Here is a 20,000-nt window from a genome sequence, read left to right on the forward strand (position 1 = left end):
ATCTTGAACAAGAGGAAATTAAAGTTTATTGGTCATGTAATGAGAAGTAAAAGTATTGAGAAAAACTTGCTGACAGGGATGGTGATAGGAAACAGAGGAAGAGGCAAACCGAAGACAAGACTGAGCGACAATATCAAAGATATTTGCAGGCTGTCGATAGTACAAGCGGAAAGAAAAGCGTAAGATCGAGTTTAATGGCGAAGGATGGTTGAGAGGTCCACGGCTGCTCAAACATGAGCATACCGTTATTGATGATGATTCTCTCTATTTTATCCGGGCTTGGGACCAGCACTGACTTGGGCTGGCTTGGCCACCCAGTGGCTAGGCAGGCAATCGAGGTGAAGTTCCTTGCCCAAGGGAACAACGCGCCGGGCCCCGGGTGATCGAACCCTGAACCAATTCCCGTCGTGACAGTCTTGAGTCCGACGCTCTAACCATTGGGCCCACCCGGGGGCCCCAAAAAATTTTTTCAAGTCCCCTGTCCTACAAGGAGTTGCGATCATGGATTTTCCATATTTTCATGGAAATTTAGAGGGGGTTTTTGCCTTTTCCCTTTCCCCCCGGGGTTTTTTATCGAGCACCATTTTTTACCCCGGTCTGGGACCGGCACTGACTTGGGTGGCTTACCCACCCACGGCTAGGCAGGCATCGGGTAAAGTTCCTTGCCTAAGGGAACAACGCGCGGGCCCGGGTGATCAACCCTCAAAACCAGTTGTTTTGTCCGATGTTTAACCACTCGGCCACCGGGGTCCTTAAAATTTGTATACATATATATGTTACATAAATATATTTATATATATATGTGTTTTATATTTTGTGTGTTGTGTGTGTGTGTGTTGTGTGTGGTGTGTTTGGTGTTGTGTGTGTGTGTGTTTGGGGGTTTTTGTGTGTGTGTGTTTGTGTTTGGTTAATTTGACCCCAAAATCTCTTCTTTTGGGGTCAACAAGGGCTGTCAATCACAAAAACCCTAAGTAGTAAGTAGTTACCTTTCCCCCTGCTCTTCAAATACTATTTACTAACTGGAAAATTAGAAATGCTAAAAGTGAAAAGAGCAGATTTGCGTAACAGATTCTTTTAAATCTTTATCCTTTAATGATCATCACTCAAAAGGGTATGCTCATTTTTGAGCGGGTACCTCTCCACCTCCTTCGCCACAAAACTCGATCTTACGTTTTTTCTTTCCCTTGTACCATCGACAGCCCGAAATATTTTTGTTGTTGTCGTCAACTACCAGGATATTAATATTTTTTTTAAATCATCACTGAAAAGGAAAAACTTAGTCCCCCATATGGAAAGCGGGAAAAGGAGGTTAATGACGGGAAATACAGTATGTTGAGTCGACCCCACTAAAATTGGAACAATTTGACAAGAACACTACAAAAACCTAGGATGCAAAGTAAAAGAGGGAAAAGGGGCAATCAGACCCCGGATCGATGAGGCGAAGACTGTCTTTTTGTTTGCCATATTGTTTCATGGTTTGTGTGTGTGTGTGTTTTGGTGTGTGTTTTTGGTGTGTGGTGTGTGTGGTGTGGTTGTGATGTTTTGGGTGTGTGTTTTGTGTGTGTGTGTGTTGTTGTGTTTTTGGGTGGGTTGTGTTGGGTTGTGTGGGTGGTGTTGGGTGTGTGTGTGTGTGTGTGTGTGTGATAGTGACAGACGTATTTGCGGTGGTGAGGGGAATTTCCCCAAGAGACAATGCAGGGTAACTTTCCAGAAACAAATTTTTAAAAGCAGAAATACATTTCATAAATAATCAAAATATAACAAGAGTCAAGATATTTGCCCTTGTTTTAATTCAGAAAATATGCCCCGTAATTTTTTTCTAGTTTCTTGCTTATTTACTACGACGATTAGGGGTGATCTTCCGTTTACCATATTTTAATCAAAAACTGTATGTGCACACACACCACACAAAACAAAACACACAACCCCCAACACCAACACCCCCACACACCAACACACACACACACACCAAACACACACACACACATACCACACACCACACACACACACCACACACACACACACACACACAAAACCACCACCACAAAACACACACACATCCCCCAACACACACCACCACCACACAACACACACACACAACACCACACACACACCACACACAACACACATACAACAAACACACCACACACACACACAACACTACACATACTACAACACACCCCACACACCCCCAAAACCACACACACCACACACACACAAAACAAAACCCCCAAAAATACACAACACAACCATACCAACCCAACAAACACACAACATACACACACACACACATCCCACACCACACACACACACACCACACACACACACACATATATAGATTAAAAATTTGTTTATAGGGAATATTATAATTTATATACAAACCAAATTATATTATAATATAATAATATATAAAAAATATATATATATAAAAAAAAATAAAATCCCTAACCATAATATATTATCTGAATGTATATATATATATATATATATATAATATATATATTAAATATTAAATATATATATATATGTTTTTCGTATATACCATATATATGTGTTATATATATATATATATATTATTAATTTATATATATAATAAAAATTAAATACTTTAATAAAATATATATAGTATTATTAAAATTAATTTATATATTTATGTTATATAAAATAAAATTGTATTAAAACGTACATCAATAACGGATGCTCATTTTGAGCACCCGGGGACCTCTCCACCTCCTTCGCCCTAAATTTGATCTTAGCTTTTCTTTCCACTTGTACCATCGACACCCCCCAAAAATCTTTGATATTGCGCTCATTTTTGTCTTGGGTTTTTGCCTCTTCCTCTTTTTCCTATCACCTCCCTGTCAGCAATTCCTCAATACTTTTTTTCTCATCAATGACTAAAAAAACTTTAATTTCCCCCCCCCCCCCTTTTTTCAAGATGCCCAACGCCGGGTCTTTACAATTTATTTTTCTCAGATTTTTCCATTCGTCTTCTTCTCTGCCAGCTAATACGAAATACTCGTCTGAAACCACATTTCAAAGCTATTGATCTTTTCTTGTCTACTACTTCGCCCCCAACCCAGAACCATATATGCAATTGGAAAACTATGTTTTCAAAACCTCACTTTGTCCTAAATAATGCTTTTGGTTTTCCAGAGTTTTTGAGAGCAAATTTTGGCGTTTTTTGGGAAGGTAATTTTCTTTTTATCTCCCGGGGAATCATCATATGTTTAGTTAAAACAGCTCCAAGATAAATGAACTCTTTTAATTTTCCCCAATCATTCCATTGATGAAATGTTCTCATTATTCATTGCCCCTTTCTTTGAATCTTCTGATCTTAGTTTTTTTTGGGATTAAGAACAAACCCGCCCTTTTTGCTTTCTTCTCAACTTTATCTGTATTGTTGTAGTTCAGTGATACTGCTGGCAAACAAAAATTAAACTGGCGTACCTCAATTTGAATTTTTTATCCTCCAACATCCACGTTTCCTTCAAAATTCTCTAGAGCACCTCTCTAATTTTTTCAGAATATATGAAAAGGTGCGGAGACAGAAAGCAACCCTGTCGACTCCCTTTTTGACTTCGAACCATTCTGTTAACCTGCTTGTTCGTCTGCATTTCCCCTCTTTACTTCAACTTCATTCTTTTACAATAATTTTCAACAAAAAATTTTTCTGCTGTGACTTTTAATGCAATTGTCATATTTTGTTGCTTGGTGCGTCACCCCTTTTTTAGGGATAGGGTAAAGAGATTTTTTCCCCGTCTTCTGGCATTTTTTTTCATTCCATATTTTTTTCCCGAGTTTTTTAGAAGAAGTATTCAACACTTTCGCCAGGATTCTTAATTAGTCTGCTGTTATTTCATCTATTCCTGGGCTCTTGTTATTCTTTAATTCTTTTATGGCTTTTATAACTTCGTCTAGCAGTGGCGGTGGTTCATCTTCGTTGTCATTGAGTCTAATTAATGTTGTTGTTAGATCTTTATTCTTTTTGTATAGGTTGGAACAATATTGATTTCATCTATCTTTGACTTCTTTTCCATCACATAAAACAAGTCCATCTTCAGTTTTGATAGTGTCCATTGTAGGTTTAAATTTTCGTGTGATTTTTCGTACTCCTTGGTAGAGTTCTTTAGTTGTCTTATTGATAGAACAGTTTTCAATTCTCTGGCAATGTTCTTTTAAATATTTTTCCTTATCTTGTCGCAATAATCATTGAATTTTTGTATTTAGTTTTTTGTAAATTACTTTTTCAACTGGATTATTGATACCCTTTGATTTTAGGCATCTTCTTGTTTCAATTTCACTTAGTGTTTTTTCAGATATCCAGGGGGAATTTGTCTTTTTCTTTTTGGCGATAGTTTCTTAAGCAGTGCTCAGCAGGAGTTCTTTTCCTTCGTCCCACAACTCACTAGGTGTTTTATCATCTTCACATTGATTGAGTATTTCAAATTTGTTTGACACTGTAATTCTGTAATTGTTATCAAGAGTTTTGTAGTCGAGCTTTAGAGGTGGTGTTGGACGCTCCATCTTTTTGAGTCTTATTCTAAAGTCGATAGTTAGTAGTTGGTGGTCACTGTTGCAGTCGGCACCAGGTCTTGTCTTGGCATTTTTTAAGCAACTTTTCCATTTTTGGTTCAGCACAATGTAGTCAATTTGGTTGCGTGTTCTTTTGTCTGGTGAAAACCACGTGTACAAGTGTCTTGGGTGGTGTTGGAGCAATGTATTGGCTATAACTTGATTATTTGTACTACAGAATTCAATAAAATCTTTACCTCTTTCATTTATATCTCCAAGGCCGAATTTTCCACAGGTGTCATTTTTTAAATCATTTTTTCCTACTTTGGCGTTGAGGTCTCCCATGATTACTTTTACATCTCTGTTAGGGATTGTGTCTAAAGTATCTTGCAATATTGGTTGGTGCGTAGCATTGTATAATACTAATTTTATGAGGTTTTGCTTGTATTCTGACTTTTAAAATGCGATCATTTATTGGGCTGTACCCAATTAGTGCATTTGCAGTTTTTTTCGTGAGAATCATAGCAACTCCGTGACTATAATTTCCTTCTTCTTTTCCAGAAAAAAGAACTCTTGTTTTCTTTAGTTTTGAAACTTCCATTACTTTTCCAATTGGTCTCACTTATTCCTAGTATTTGAATGTTGTATCTATCCATTTCGTTACAGACAGTATGTAATTTACCTATCTCTTTCAATTTCCTTACGTTACGCGTTCCGATTTCTAATGTGTTTCTTAATTGGACATGTTTTCTTTATCTTCTTTGTCTTCCAGATGCATGTTTAACATTGTCAGCCTGGTTGCCCACTGACTAACGCGCCATTTGATAACCCACGCGACGTGCGATGTGGTATGAATTATCATTTCTGTATTTAATCATTGGTGTAGAGGTTTGACAGGAGAAAATAAAAGTTGAGTGGAATCCCTCAGGCTCCTCAACTCGCAGTCTCCAACTAACTAGGAGGAACTATCTCTGCCGCTTTAAAACAGTTACACTGTAATACGCCAGACATATTATTTGGTGAAACCAGTAATCAGTAGAACTGAAGGTGTTTTCACCAGATATCCACTGCCCTGCTGCCGACAGTTTCACTGCAACCCGGGTATAGGGAGCTAATAATTTATATATATATGAATATATATAAATGTGTATATATATGAATATTGATATGAATATATATACATATATACGTATATGTGTGCATATACGTATATATGTATGTATGTATGTATATTTATCATTACATATATATATAATGTATATATATATATATATTATATATATAATGCACACACACACACACACACACACACACACACACACACACACACACACACACACACACACACACACACACACACACACACACACATACACATACACAGACATATACATATATGTATATCTATATATATTCATTTATTTATTTATTTATTTTAATATATGGATATATATATATATATATATATATATATATATATATATATATATATATATACGCACATAATCACACACACACACAGATACACACACACATATACATATACATGTACATATACATATACATATACATATACATTACATATACATATACATATACATATACATATACATTATACATACACACACACATGCATATATATATGTGTATTATATATATATATATATATATTATATATATGTATATATATATATATATATATATATATATAATGTAAATATATACTACATATATGTATATACATACATACATATGCATATATATATATATATATATATATATATATATATATATATATGATATATATTTATATATATGTATACATATCGCTATTCTTGATCAATCTTTTTGTTTGTCGTACCATTTATTTTATTCTAATCATTCTAATAATGGAATATTGTTAATTTTAAATTTAATCTACATTTATTGTGACGATAGCGTGCTCGCCTTCTGTCTTTAAAAGGATGCTACGCACTGCGTTTTCTCTCTCTACCTTCCATCCTTTCTGTCTGTGATCACTTCCTTCCTTTAGTTTTCGTGTGACGACGAGACGGGGCGTTTTGCAAATTTGTTGAATTTCACCTAGATTGCTTTTGTGGCTATGCGGCGAAGTACTGAAGATAATCTGGTGCATAAATAAATATATGTAATATTAGAAATATGTCGTTTTGCCCGAACCCTAAGCCAGTTTTATTTACTCATGTTTACTTCCATTTTTTATTGTTGTAATCTTATTTCTTATCAACTCTTACCCAGTACCAGCTTTTTAGATATTAAAACATATTAGAACGTTAAGGCTCCAACGTTGGCTTTTACAAGCCAGGGGCGTTGTAAGCTACTACTGCCACATATTTCATGGGCTGCTTCATTGATGTTCGCTCGTGAGTTATGAACGTCTTTTTAAATATCTCCACACCGGTTTTCGCTCTGTTTTTATTACCCTTCCATTAGTGTTTTAATGTTTTGTTTCCATTATATATACACATATATATGTGTGCTTTTTATAGCTTATATCCCCATATTTTAGTGTTCATTATCCATCTTTTTTTTCTGCGTTTGTGTATTTCCTTAGGCTTTAGCGTGTAATCTTGTACAATGTGCCCATTTTATTTGATTTTTTTCTCTCACATGCTCTATTGGCAATATTTGTCTAGGCTTCTATCTTTTGATTTAACACTCATTTTAGTATCATTTGCCATGTTTGTTTTTTGAGTTTAATTCTAGTATTCCCCTTTTATATTGTATATTCAGTATTTTCCTTGGCGTTTACTGTGCTAATTTGAGATTATACCCAGATCAATGAGTATTGCTCACAGGGGTTCACAGCCATCTACAGGATAGGAATCCGGCTCTGGCCAGTCATCCCTGGCATATATTATGCCTCCATTGGAGAAACCTCGTGTACTGGGTTCAGTGGTTGACATGACAGTAATGGGAGAATTACAAGACAAGCTGAGAGACCTTTAGTTGGAGATTGATAAGTCTCTTCAGCTCATCCTCCCCGCTGTAACCACGAAGTAGTATTATGGCTGCGGATTTTAGAGAATTCAGCCCATTTAGTGACAGCATATCAGCGGCAAAATCAACTTGTCATGGTTCGACAGATTTCATAGTAAACTCGCATCTTTGATAATATATTTGACTGGCTTACCTTTTAACAAGAGCTCAGAACAAAGTTTCGGGGTACCTGCTCATCTGGAGATTTTTATGAACTGCTCTATGAGAACAGGCCTCTACCAGGGCAAGCGCCCTTTGATAACCCGAGCTATTGATGAACCAGAAGATATGCTGAGAAGGATAATTTTACAAGGCCTTCCGCCCTAGCTCCGTGAGTTACTTGCCTTAAAGGAAGAGGTGGAATTAGATAATCATGTTGGGACAGCTCAAAGACTATGAAATGCACGCAGTGAAGCAGCTTCCAAGCGAAATATTGGTAACCCTCATACCGTTTATGGAGCCAGTCATGAGAATGTATGTATGGAAATAGGTTATTGAAGCATATATATACATATGTGTGTGTGTTTATATGTATATTTATAATATCAATCTATCTATATAAGAAACGAACGCACGCACACAGACACACACACACACACACACACACACACACACACACACACACACACACACACACACACACACACACACACACACGCGCGCGCGCGCGCGCGCACACGCACTCACACGCTCACGCACTCACACGCGCACACACACACACACACACACACACACACACACACACACACACACACACACACACACACACACACACACACACACACACACACACACACACGTATGTATACATGTATATGTTTTTGTATGTGTGCATATATATATATATATATATATATATATATATATATATATATATATATATATGTATATATATATATATATATATATATATATATATATACGCATACATACATACATACATACATACATACATACATACATACACACACGAGAGCAAAGATTCACACAGCTTTTATATTTGTCAGTGTAACCGTAGTGTTCGTCTGGAGGATAAGGGAATGCTGATCTCGGTTCCAGATTCTGCAGAACTGAGATCAGCTGTGTAAAAACAAGGCTGTGACCTAGCCTGGCAAGTATGCTGAGCTTCAGGTAGCGGGTCGTGCTGCTACAATGGCCCTTGTCTCGTCATCAGCGAAAGAGATACCCCACAGCTGTGAGCAAGCACACTGTCCTGCAAAAGAAAAAGATCTCGGGTCACAGAGTATGGTCCGTTAATGGGACGACCATGATCCAAAAAGTCCATAAGGAGGATCCCTTCAGGACCCCAGAACACTGTCACCGTTTTCTTCCGGGATGACATCGGGACCTTGAATTTTCTTTGGGACGGAGAGGAGGGATGCTGCATTGCTTAAATTCGGCTTTGGTTCCGAATTGCAGTGAGGAACCTGCGTGTCATCCTGAGTTACGATTCGGGCCATGAATCCCCTCACGTCCGCTCTCATAAGGGTCAACATCTCCGTTGAAGTCATTATTTGTTTCTCTTTAGCTCAAACGTCAGCATTAGAAAGGCTGAGGTAATCGTGCTAGATCCATTATTGATCCCAATTGAGAAGCACAGCATTGCACTGACCAGTTACTTTGGTGACTGCAGTTGATATACCACGACTTCGGGGTTCATCCCCAGATGAGTCCGTCCTTGCTTGAAGAGAGCAGCCCAGTGAAGCAGGCAGTGGAATAGGATAGGGCACTGTCCCCTAGTACTGTCCTCAACCCCTTAAGAATCAACCGTGGAGCTTTCCCTTGAATCAAGGGAAAAATCATCACAACCTGCTGTTCAATTTCACTCATTTTACCAGAAGGTGCCAGCCCCTCTCACTAATAGGCATCATTGAATTGAAACAACAAAAAAAGGGAGTATGACAGCCTGCACATGTACACACACACACACACACACACACACACACACACACACACACACACACACACACACACACACACACACACACACACACACACACACACACACACACACATATACATATATATAGTATACACACATATGTGTGTGTGTGTGTGAATATATATACAAGGTATTTTAATACAGGTATCACCACTCGATGTCAATGTAAATCCTAGTTGGTAAATGCCGAGCTAAGGCCAGCCCCTCCACTTCCATTCATGTCAAATATGAACAGGGTTTTTCGTTTCTTCTCTTCGTGGTTTGTTTTCCTATATTTCTTGTGTCATAACTGAAACACACACACACACACACACACACACACACACACACACACACACACACACACAAACACACACACACACACACACACACACACACACACACACACACACACACACACACACACACACACACACACACACACACACACAAAAGTGTGTTTGGAAGAGGTTTAGAGGCCGTACTATCATGGTTATGACTGGTTGGGCAGTGATAGTAGTTAGACGGCTTGACTATTTCCATAGAAGAGTATTGTGGGTTGTGGTATTGAACTGAATTGTGATGATGAAGTGAGTTGTGATAATGAGCTATGTTGTGTGCCATTACATACTGGATGTGATAACAGTATTACCGTACGTATATTATGGTAATTATGTGATTCTATTATATGCACTGCATTTTGTGTGATATGCTATGCCATATCACACAATTATGTTAAGTTTGTATTGCTGTGTAGCATATCGCCTATGTGAAAGAATGGGATTCTTTGTATGATTTGTAGAGTACAACAATTTATTTTGTTTCTATAGTCACGCGTTTGGCAGCGATACTCTCTCTGGCGGAGCCTGGCATGTGGGGCAGAGGAACATGAAGAATTCCCTTTCGTTTTTATCAGAGCTGATCTCCAATGAACCTACGTTAATTTTCATTGGTGTTTTCTTCACCCTCAAATATTGTAGAAAAACACTGGACAACATAAGACAAATATGGCGCAGTAATCCAGCAGATTCAGTTCTGACGCCTGTTATTGTCGCCTGCCCTGTGCCTCATCCACACGCATGGCTGCTCAGCAGTCAACCCACTGGAGGAGTAGTTTTCATTAGTGCAGTGAAGTGTGGCCCTATAGTGTAGTGTTGTGTGTTGTTCAGTGCCTATAGTGTCCAGTACAGTGTTGGGTGTGCTCAGGGGGCTTCGAGGGATTCGAATCGAAGCACAGTGAGGTTTGTAGGAGCGAGGTACATCCCTATGCTCTTAACGACGCTTCGTGAGCGACTAATTCTCTCACGCTTTTTTTTTATCTGGCCGCTCATGTCCGCAGTGATGTCACCGCACTGCCAGGGCGCACATGAATGCACACACACCCGCTGCCTCACACTGCATTTACATATTTTCACCGTATTTTCGGTGATTTTGCTGAATTCTCTTTAACACCCTTACCACGTTACAATGGCTAAAGAGACGAAAAAACAAGATGCCAGTAAGAGCGACTCTGAGAAGCTGGACTCCAGCCTTGAAGAGTCTGAGGAAGCCAGTGCCAGCACCCCACCTCCCATAGATAGATGTAAATCCCCAACAGTTTCGATAATGGAAGTGCGATTGGTCTGATTATGCTGTAATGGTGGATCTCCTCAGCCTGCCATTAACAAAGCAGCATATACAGTTATGCATATGCCTTAAATCTGAGATGCGGCGGGTGCTGGAACAGAAGATGGGCATGCCTGCAGATCCAGCATGTCTGACAAAGCTCGAGGTGCATGTCAAAAATACCATTAATTAGGCACTGTGATGGAAGGCCTTCTCCAGGTGCAAGCAAGCAGACAGCGAGAGTTTTGATTACTTTTGAATACGGCTGAAAATCTTGTCACAAGAGAGAGACCTTTGCTAGGCAATCGACCAAGCATACTGTGAGAACTGGAAGAAACACGGCATACTAATGGCCATACGGGATGAGGAACTTACCCATGGAAATGGACCACTAAGCGATGTTGCAGGATGTTTTGGAGAAATGCAGGTCTCATGAAATATCAAAGACTGCATCATCTGCTGTGAGAGACAGTTTCATCACGTGCTGTTTCTCAGTATAAAAGAGAGAAAAAGGCTGCCCTTAAGCAGAATTCCAAGATGAAGTGTGGCTCACCTCTGCTTAATAAGGCCTGCAACTGTTATGGTCATCAACATGGGAAAGATTTATGCAGGGCCACCACTTCCACATGTGCTTGTGGCAAGAAAGGCCATTGAGTTACTGCTGCAAAGTGTCATGCCAAGAATGCCAGATGTAAGGTATGCAACCGACAGGGACATTATGACAAATGCTGCCTAAAGAAAAGGAAGGCTAAAAAGATGCAGTGTTGTGCCAGGAATGCCAGATGTAAGGTATGCAACCGGCAGGGACATTATGACAAATGCTGCCTAAAGAAAAGGAATGCTAAAAAGATGAAAGAAGAGGACACCAACCAGAGCTTGAAAGTAGTAAGTTCAGTATCCCCTTCTGCATCGTATGCCGGAAGTGTCACTTCTACAGCATGATGAAAACCTCAGCCTTCCTCTGAAGTTTCTTTATGGCATAGAGGCCACAAAGCGTCATGCACAGCAGACAATCTTTCGGCCAGGTATTAATGCAGACATTGTAAATGCTGCTTGTGCCTGTGAACCATGCCAACGCTTACAACCTAGTCAGCAACAGGAGCCGTTGATGATAAAGACAAACCAACAAGACCATTTATGTCTGTGTCGACTGACTTTTCCAGTGTTGCTGGAAAATACTTCTTGGTGTGTGCTGACCGACTCTCCGAATGGCCAGTTGTCATCCCTTGCAACAAGTGCTACGACAATTAGATTCATCCGGTATGTGTTCCATGGTCTGGGTGTGCCAGTTCACCTGCGGACTGATAGTGGACCCTGATCTTCAGCCGGGAATTTGCAGCTTTCCTTCAATGATGGGGAGTGCATCATGTGATGCCAAGCCCCAGTTACCCACAGTCCAAAGGGTATGCAGAAAAAGAAAATCAAGTATCTCACATTATGTGAGGAGTTCAACAGAGGCTTAACTGGAGTTGTATAACACCCAAACTTCACTGATCATTCTCCTGCTCAGATTCTGTTTGGCATGTTCCTGTGTATGCCAAGGCTGAAGACTGCGATCGTCGTGCTATAGAACGGGCCGAGGACGTGAAGACCCGTTGTGATAAGCGTGCCCACTCACTTTTCAAGTTAGAAATTGGGGCACATGTATGAATCCAGGATCCCACATCCAAGCGTTGGGATAAGGTTGGCACTGTCATGAGTGCTGGGAAATCTCGTGATTATCACATCAGGCTGCCAAGTGGCTTTATATTGTGGTGCAATCACACTTCTTGCGCCCAACACAGCTCATGACTGTGAACTCTTCTGGTTTGGAAGAGCAGCTGTCAGACAACACACCAGGATATTCCACCCCATCTGTACCTGTTGAACCTCGACGTTTGGAATGCATCAAATTGAAGTCTATTCAAGACTTCTGCTAGTGAACGTAAAAGGGGGAGGGAGATGTGGGTTGTAATACTAAAGTGAATTATGATAATGAAGTGAGTTGTGATAATGAACCATGTTGTGTGCCATTACATAGTGGTTGTGATGAATGCATTACCGTACGGATATTGTAGTAATTAAGTGATCCTGTTATATACTGCCTATTGTGTGAAATGTAGATTATGTTTAATTTATAGTGTTGTGTAGAATATCGCCTGTGTGAAAGAATGAGATTCTTTGCATGATTTGTAGAGTACAATAATTTAATTTGTCTCTAGTCACACGTTTGGTAGCGATACTCTCTCTGGCAGAACCTGGCATGTGGGACAGAGGATCTTCAAGAGTTGATCTCCAAAAAACCTACTTTAATTTTCACCGGGAGGGGGGAGGGTGACCTGGGCATGGTGACTTCTTGGAGGGAACCCGAAGGGTCAGACTAGGTCAGACATAATTGCCATCAAGGCCCCGCTGAGGCACGCGGTAAACACCCATGTGGTCTTTTAGCCTAATGGCTTACACAAATTGTGCTTATGTGCATGTCATATTTTTTATGTGCGTGAGGTAGGTCAGTGACCTTGGTACTACCCAGGGCTGCCTCGTAATGGGTCTGGATAACAACTGTGGAAGAACACAGTGCTGTTTTGCATACCTTGTGTTGTTATTAATTTTTACTCATATTAACTTTCTAATAATTATTATTATCGTTACTATTATAACAGTATTAACAATATATCAGAAGTAGTAATTGGAACAAGAGTAGTAGTACTGTTATCATTATTATCAATATCACTGTATTGTTATTGTTATTTTTATTTTCATTATCATCATTATTATCAATATTGTTTAATAATCTGTTAATTTTATCATCATTAGTAGTAGTAGCAGTAGTAAGACTTGTTGTTGTCTTTATTGTTAGTAGCTTTATTATTATAATCATTATTGATAATGTTACTATTTATAGTTATATTGCCATGTGTAAACATCCTAATACATCTGGAAATACGCGGCAAGCAAATAAGGATCCATCAGCAAATTAATTAAAATTCAGATACTCTTTGTAGTTTCGTAGTGATGCGGCAGGGAACAGAAGAGGTGGTTGCTGTTGCATTAAACTTTGACCTTCACGACGAACCTGAAGTAGAGGACATCTCACCGAAGCTTACCTACGTCCTTAGCTTTCTTGAAGAGTGTGAAGCTCCACAACGGTGAGATCTGGTTCTTAATAATGGCCCATATAAAAGGGAAAAATTAAGAGTCGGTAGGGGAGATATTAGCATCATATATTTTTTCTGAAGTGAAGAATATCATAATAAACAAATGAACCGAGCCTATATGGGTTTTCGAAATGCATACATTTTTACATACTTTTTTCAAAAATTCCTGATTTGTATCATACTGTTATTTACACATTCTACATTAATATGAGCTTCTGTGTGACTATTAGGAGCAAGTTACCTCAGGGGATTGGTAACGTCATCCACAGTTTCATGATGGGCACTTTATTAGAACTGGGACCAGTTGAAAATGTGGTGCTGATCCAGGTATTTTTCCTTTCATTCTGAAGTATTTATCAGCAGATAAATGAAAATAAACTGTTATGTTCATTCATTGTTATGCTAGTATTTTTTTTATTGCAACTGAAAGACTGAACTAAAATATTCACCTCATCCCAGATAATGGAGAGGGAGAACCTAACCCTCGCTAGGAAAAGAGGTTACAAGGCTGTTTTTACTACTAATACATCTGGACTTACTCAGGTATGTATAACTGTAGACGTGAGTATCTTATCCTGAATATCACACAGTCGGAAAACCACCTCTAATTAAGGAAAATGTTCAAAATTTCCATGGATTACAAGTTTTGTCAAAATATATGCATCATCCGATCAATACATCAATGCCCCAATACATTAATACACTGGTGAACCTACGATCAAGTAGTTCTGATAGATTTGCCGCACACTTCATTCCTTTAGTTTACGTCGAGTAACGTTCCTGTACGCGCGTTCGCAGCGTTTTAACAATCAGTACAGTTCAACAACGCAAGGACGCAAGCGTTCCTGACGCAAGCGTCCTTGTTGGCCAATAGTGGCGCATACCTACTGTCTAGGTAAACTCGCACGGAAGACCCGCTGCTATCGGATTACTGCTTTTTTCAGTGGATGGCCTTATGTTTGTGTCTTGTAGTTTAATTCCATCTGTGACTCTGGCCAAAAGTTCCTAGAAGACTGGGTATGATAACCTGAAGTAGTTAAAAAATTAGCCATCATCAGTTTTTAAGTCTTCATACAAGGTGTAAATTTCGCCCTGCAGGTATCGTGTGTTGTTATTAGAGTGACAATGTTTTTTCTTTTTATTGTTTGAATTACCGCATAAACAAACACAGCTTTCTTCCGTGCGCCCTTCATCTACAAGAGATGGTGGATGACTGAAAGGAAGGTTGAGACGGGTACGGAATTTACCTTTCTGGCAGTGAAGCACGAAAGCGTGGCAAACACGTGTACAAAAATCTAACGTATGTGTGAAAAAGGCCTAAGGGAGTCAAATGTCAGAATCAACAGGCAGTAGTGTAAAGGCCATTATATGTTATAAGGGTCATATATATATATATGTGTGTGTGTGTGTGTGTGTGTGTGTGTGTGTGTATATATATATATATATATATATATATATATATATATATATATATATATTTGTATATCATATATATATTATATATTATAATGTATTACATATATACATCACACACACACACACACACACACACACACACACACACACACACACACACACACACACACACACACACACACATATATATATATATATATATATATATATATATATATATATATATATATATATATATATATAATGGAAACAGAGGAGAAACCGAGATTTCCAGCAGGATACGAAATATGCCAAAAAAGTCATGCCTAAAAAACTGAAATATATATATATCCGCGTTTGAGAAATGGAGATTGCAGTGCCGACTAGAGGGCTGAAAGGCCAAAGAAACCTCAAACAAATAGATGGAATCAATTATGAAATCCCCGGCTTAACTCGTTGCATTGCATGTCTACCGTCATGTCTATCCCCTTATCGTAAACAACCAATTTTCTAGTAATGTCAACAATCGGCAACAAACTCCAAGGACAGGTTCAGCATAGAAACATTGCGAATATTCTTTTTACATAAAGTAATACAGGGTCTGTTCCTTTCAGAAGTTTTAATTTTTATTTATCTTTATTTTTTGGTCATTTTTTATATTCTAAACATGTTATACTTATCTTTTCTTTCTATTAACGGTAGGTTCATGTCTGAACCGCCGTGGTCACAGCATTATACTTAATTGTAGTTTTCATGTTGTGATGCTGTTGGAGTGAGTACGTGGCAGGGTCCCCAGTTCCTTTCCACGGAGAGTGCCGGTGGTACCTTTTAGGTAATCATTCTCTCTATTTATCCGGGCTTGGGACCAGCACTTAGACTTGGGATGGCTTGGCCACCCAGTGGCTAGGTAGGCAATCAAGGTGAAGATCCTTGCCCAAGGGAACAACGCGGCGGTCGGTGACTCGAACCCTCGAATTCAGATTGCCGTCGTGACAGTGTTGAGTCTGACGCTCTAACCATTCGGCCACCGCGGTCTTATACTTATCTACGCACCCAAAATAATTATACTTCCTAACTGATAGTGATAACCACTGGTTAGGTGCAGCTGTCAGTTTTGTGATACTTTATTTGACACCAAATAATTTTTTGACATAATGTCCTCAATCAGATTTCTTTCCTGCTGTAGATATTTGTGAAATTAATTCAACGAATCACAGTATCGTTTAAGACCGACATTCCTCTTTCGGAGCACTGAATACTACACCAAAGCCAAAAAGCATGCTTCAGTCTCAGTGCCATAATACACTCATCAACTATCAACTGGTGTTACCTCAACTACCGACGGTTGACGTCGGCTGGAAATGGCTATGGATATTCCCTGGAGATGGTGACCATTGTCCCTGCCTGACCAGTAGTAGGTGTACCTACCCATACTGATGGAGCTGCTGCCAGGTCTTCTCATCTCTGAGAGGGTAGCCACCTCAACTCCCAATCGTTTCAGTTCCCTAGATAACAGGGGTAACCGCTCATCCTGCTACAAGGACCGGGTGTTCCTAGCTCCTACCCGGATAGCCTGTATGATGTGAAGCCTTGGACATTCGCTCCAGTTGATGCCACATCTGCCATCCCTACCAACATTGCCCCATATAAAGAGGGGTGGCAGGCTGTGGGGCCTAACGTTCGCCTGTGGGGTTCCCTCGAGTTTACTCAACAGGCCTCACACTGGGTTGGCGGCTGTCAGGACGAAGGCGGGACAGGTAACTCCCATTCCCACCCTGTCCCTGACAACTCGCCTCTCTTGCTGGGTTAGAGAGGAAGTACCTCTTCCCCAGTATTTCTATTTATATGTTCAGTTGCCAGTGAGTTCGTCTGGAGGGAGGAGGACTGGCAAGGCCCACGAGGAAGCACTGTAGAAATCTCGATGATGGGGAGGCAATGAATGGCTGATGAGACTTATACAGAGGTGCTCTCTTTTTCGCACTAGACTAGCCAGCAGTGGCAACTGTTAGCGAGAAGGCATGCAAGCACCTAATACTACTTAGGCTACCACACCATCGCCTCACATCACCCTAAACATGAAGCACCCACCCATATATATATATATATATATATATATATATATATATATATATATATATATATATATATACACACGCACACACACACACACACACACACACACACACACACACACACACACACACACACACACTCACACACACACACATGCACGCATGCACGCACGCGTATATACACATATATACACATATATACACACATGCACACATACATACATACATATATTTACACACACACACACACACACACACATATATATATATATATATATATATATATATATATATATATATATATATATATATATATTTATATATATATAATTTCAACAGCTATTTTATTCCACTGCAGGAAACCGGCCTCCCTCAACCCACCACTCTAGAGGACATTTGGCAGTTTCACCCTTGCCTGATTGGATGCCTTTCCTAATAACCGCGGTTCGGAGTTTAAAACCTATGCCATGGCAACGACTTCCCTTGCGACACCTGCGTTTGACTTTTCAAGGCGATATGTCGTTTTCTCGCCGTGAGATCGGGCTCGAGCGAACAGTCAGAGCACAGGCATTTTTACGACTGCCGCGCCGCGGAATTGAACTCGGGACCAGTTCAATTCAATTCAATCAACCGTGATTGTGTCACGGCGGTAACTTCCCCTACGACACGTTTCATTTCTCAGGGCGATATGTCGTTTTCTCGGGCTCAAGCAAGCAGTCAGAACACAGGCATTTTATGACTGCTGTGTCGGGGAATTGAACTCGGGACCACGAGGGTCAGAGTCCAGTGCTCTAACCACTAGACCATCGCGGCGCATAGTCCGCCCGATTCTCCGACTTGATCTGACCTTCCGTTCGTCTGTCTCCTAAAGAGACTCCTCAACTGCCCGTCCTCAGCCTACCCTACACTAAGGAGGTCTACTCTTTCCGTCGCCCTCTTCACACTCTCAACTGCAGGTTAATCTTTTGCCAGGTCATCACTCTCCGTCACAATCTGGTGGCACCTATGCTGTTCTTTGTGCCTTCAGTGATAAGCAATGCTTTGGCGAGACGGGCACGTCTCTCTAAGCGTTTTCCCACTCTTCACCCGTCCTCCCTTATGCCTGCCACCCTGCGCATAGTTCGCCCGATCCTCCGACCTGATCTGACTTCCTTTCGCTTCCGTCTGTATGTCCTCACCTGCCGAGTGTTACCGCGTTGTCTCTCCTCATTCCTTTATATCCCCTCCTCCAGCTTTCCACCTCAGTCTTGAAGACGGAATCCAACTGGATTTCGAAACTGTAGTCTCAGTAAATCCAGTTTTTGCATTGTGGGTTTTTCTACCATTGTATCTACACAGAAGAGTGTTTTACATCATCATGGAACCCACAGTTAAAAGAAATCTCTCATTCCTGTTTGCCTCCATCCCTGACATGGTTCCTGCATTTCGTGATTATGAGGATTCTGTCATCGCCACAGCCCGACGGAAGAACCAATTCAGAGGGAGGATCTCCCTTTCCATATTATGCACAGTCTCTCCTCCTTGAACGTATCTGCGCAGGTAGGAGGGATGTCGAACATACCTTCTATCGTTCACGAGTATCTTCGGCCTTCCTGATCGAGCAGCTCCCCAGACATGCCTTCTAGTTCATAACCGATGTTGCTCATGATTCTTCCCGGTCCCTCTCCACCAACCATGGCCGCTCTTTCTCCCAGAAACTCTTCAGCCTCACCATCCGCAGTCCTTGGTCCAGCTTCTCCCTTACCGATGCTGTCATCATCCTATCTTTCCTGTCCTTGACCCCTCACCAGCAACAACTCCTTGTCTTCAGCCTTTCCTTTGTTCTTTACCTTTATATTTTCCCCTTACCTCCATTGGCAGTATTTCATCCTTTGACCATTTCATTTCTTCTCATAGAAACTCCTTGCCTGATATCTCATCTTCATCCCGGTCCTCGAATCTCTCCTCCATCATAACCATTCCATTCCCAGGCGTTACCGTGAGGCCCTTCAAAGTCTGCGCAGGGAGGATGTCATCATTTTGCCTTCTGACAAGGGCAACTCGGTGGTGGTCCTCGACCATGCCTTCTACCTGCAGAAGGCTTGGGACCTGTTGGATGCACCCCTGACCAACAACCCCTGTGAACGCATTGCTGCTACTTTCCACCGTTGCCTGAGATAACAGCCAGTTTTCCAGAGGTGAATCTCTACCAGAGGTTCAAGGTCATCAACCCTTGAGTCCCTCATTTGTATGAGCTACCTAAAACCCATAAGCTGGCCGTGCCTCTGCTCCCTATCATCTCCTCCCAGGGATCTGTGATGCACCCTCTTGCAGCCTGACTGGCGAAATCTTTCACTCCCCTTCTTGGTACCTTCTCTC

The 20,000-nt window shown here is 40.4% G+C and overlaps 1 protein-coding gene across 1 annotated transcript in view; it reads left to right on the top strand.

The window, feature by feature from the left end:
• Window positions 1-20,000, top strand: part of LOC119575953 (tyrocidine synthase 3-like) — a gene marked incomplete at its 5' end in the record, with an annotated part of 47,612 nt that overhangs the window by 20,369 nt on the left and 7,243 nt on the right. The window contains 3 exon segments of the mRNA XM_037923486.1: window positions 14,023-14,166; window positions 14,406-14,502; window positions 14,635-14,718. Coding sequence (XP_037779414.1) covers window positions 14,023-14,166; window positions 14,406-14,502; window positions 14,635-14,718 — 325 coding nt within the window.

This window comes from Penaeus monodon, chromosome 8, assembly GCF_015228065.2.
Source record: "Penaeus monodon isolate SGIC_2016 chromosome 8, NSTDA_Pmon_1, whole genome shotgun sequence".
NCBI classification, from domain to species: Eukaryota; Metazoa; Arthropoda; class Malacostraca; order Decapoda; family Penaeidae; genus Penaeus; species Penaeus monodon.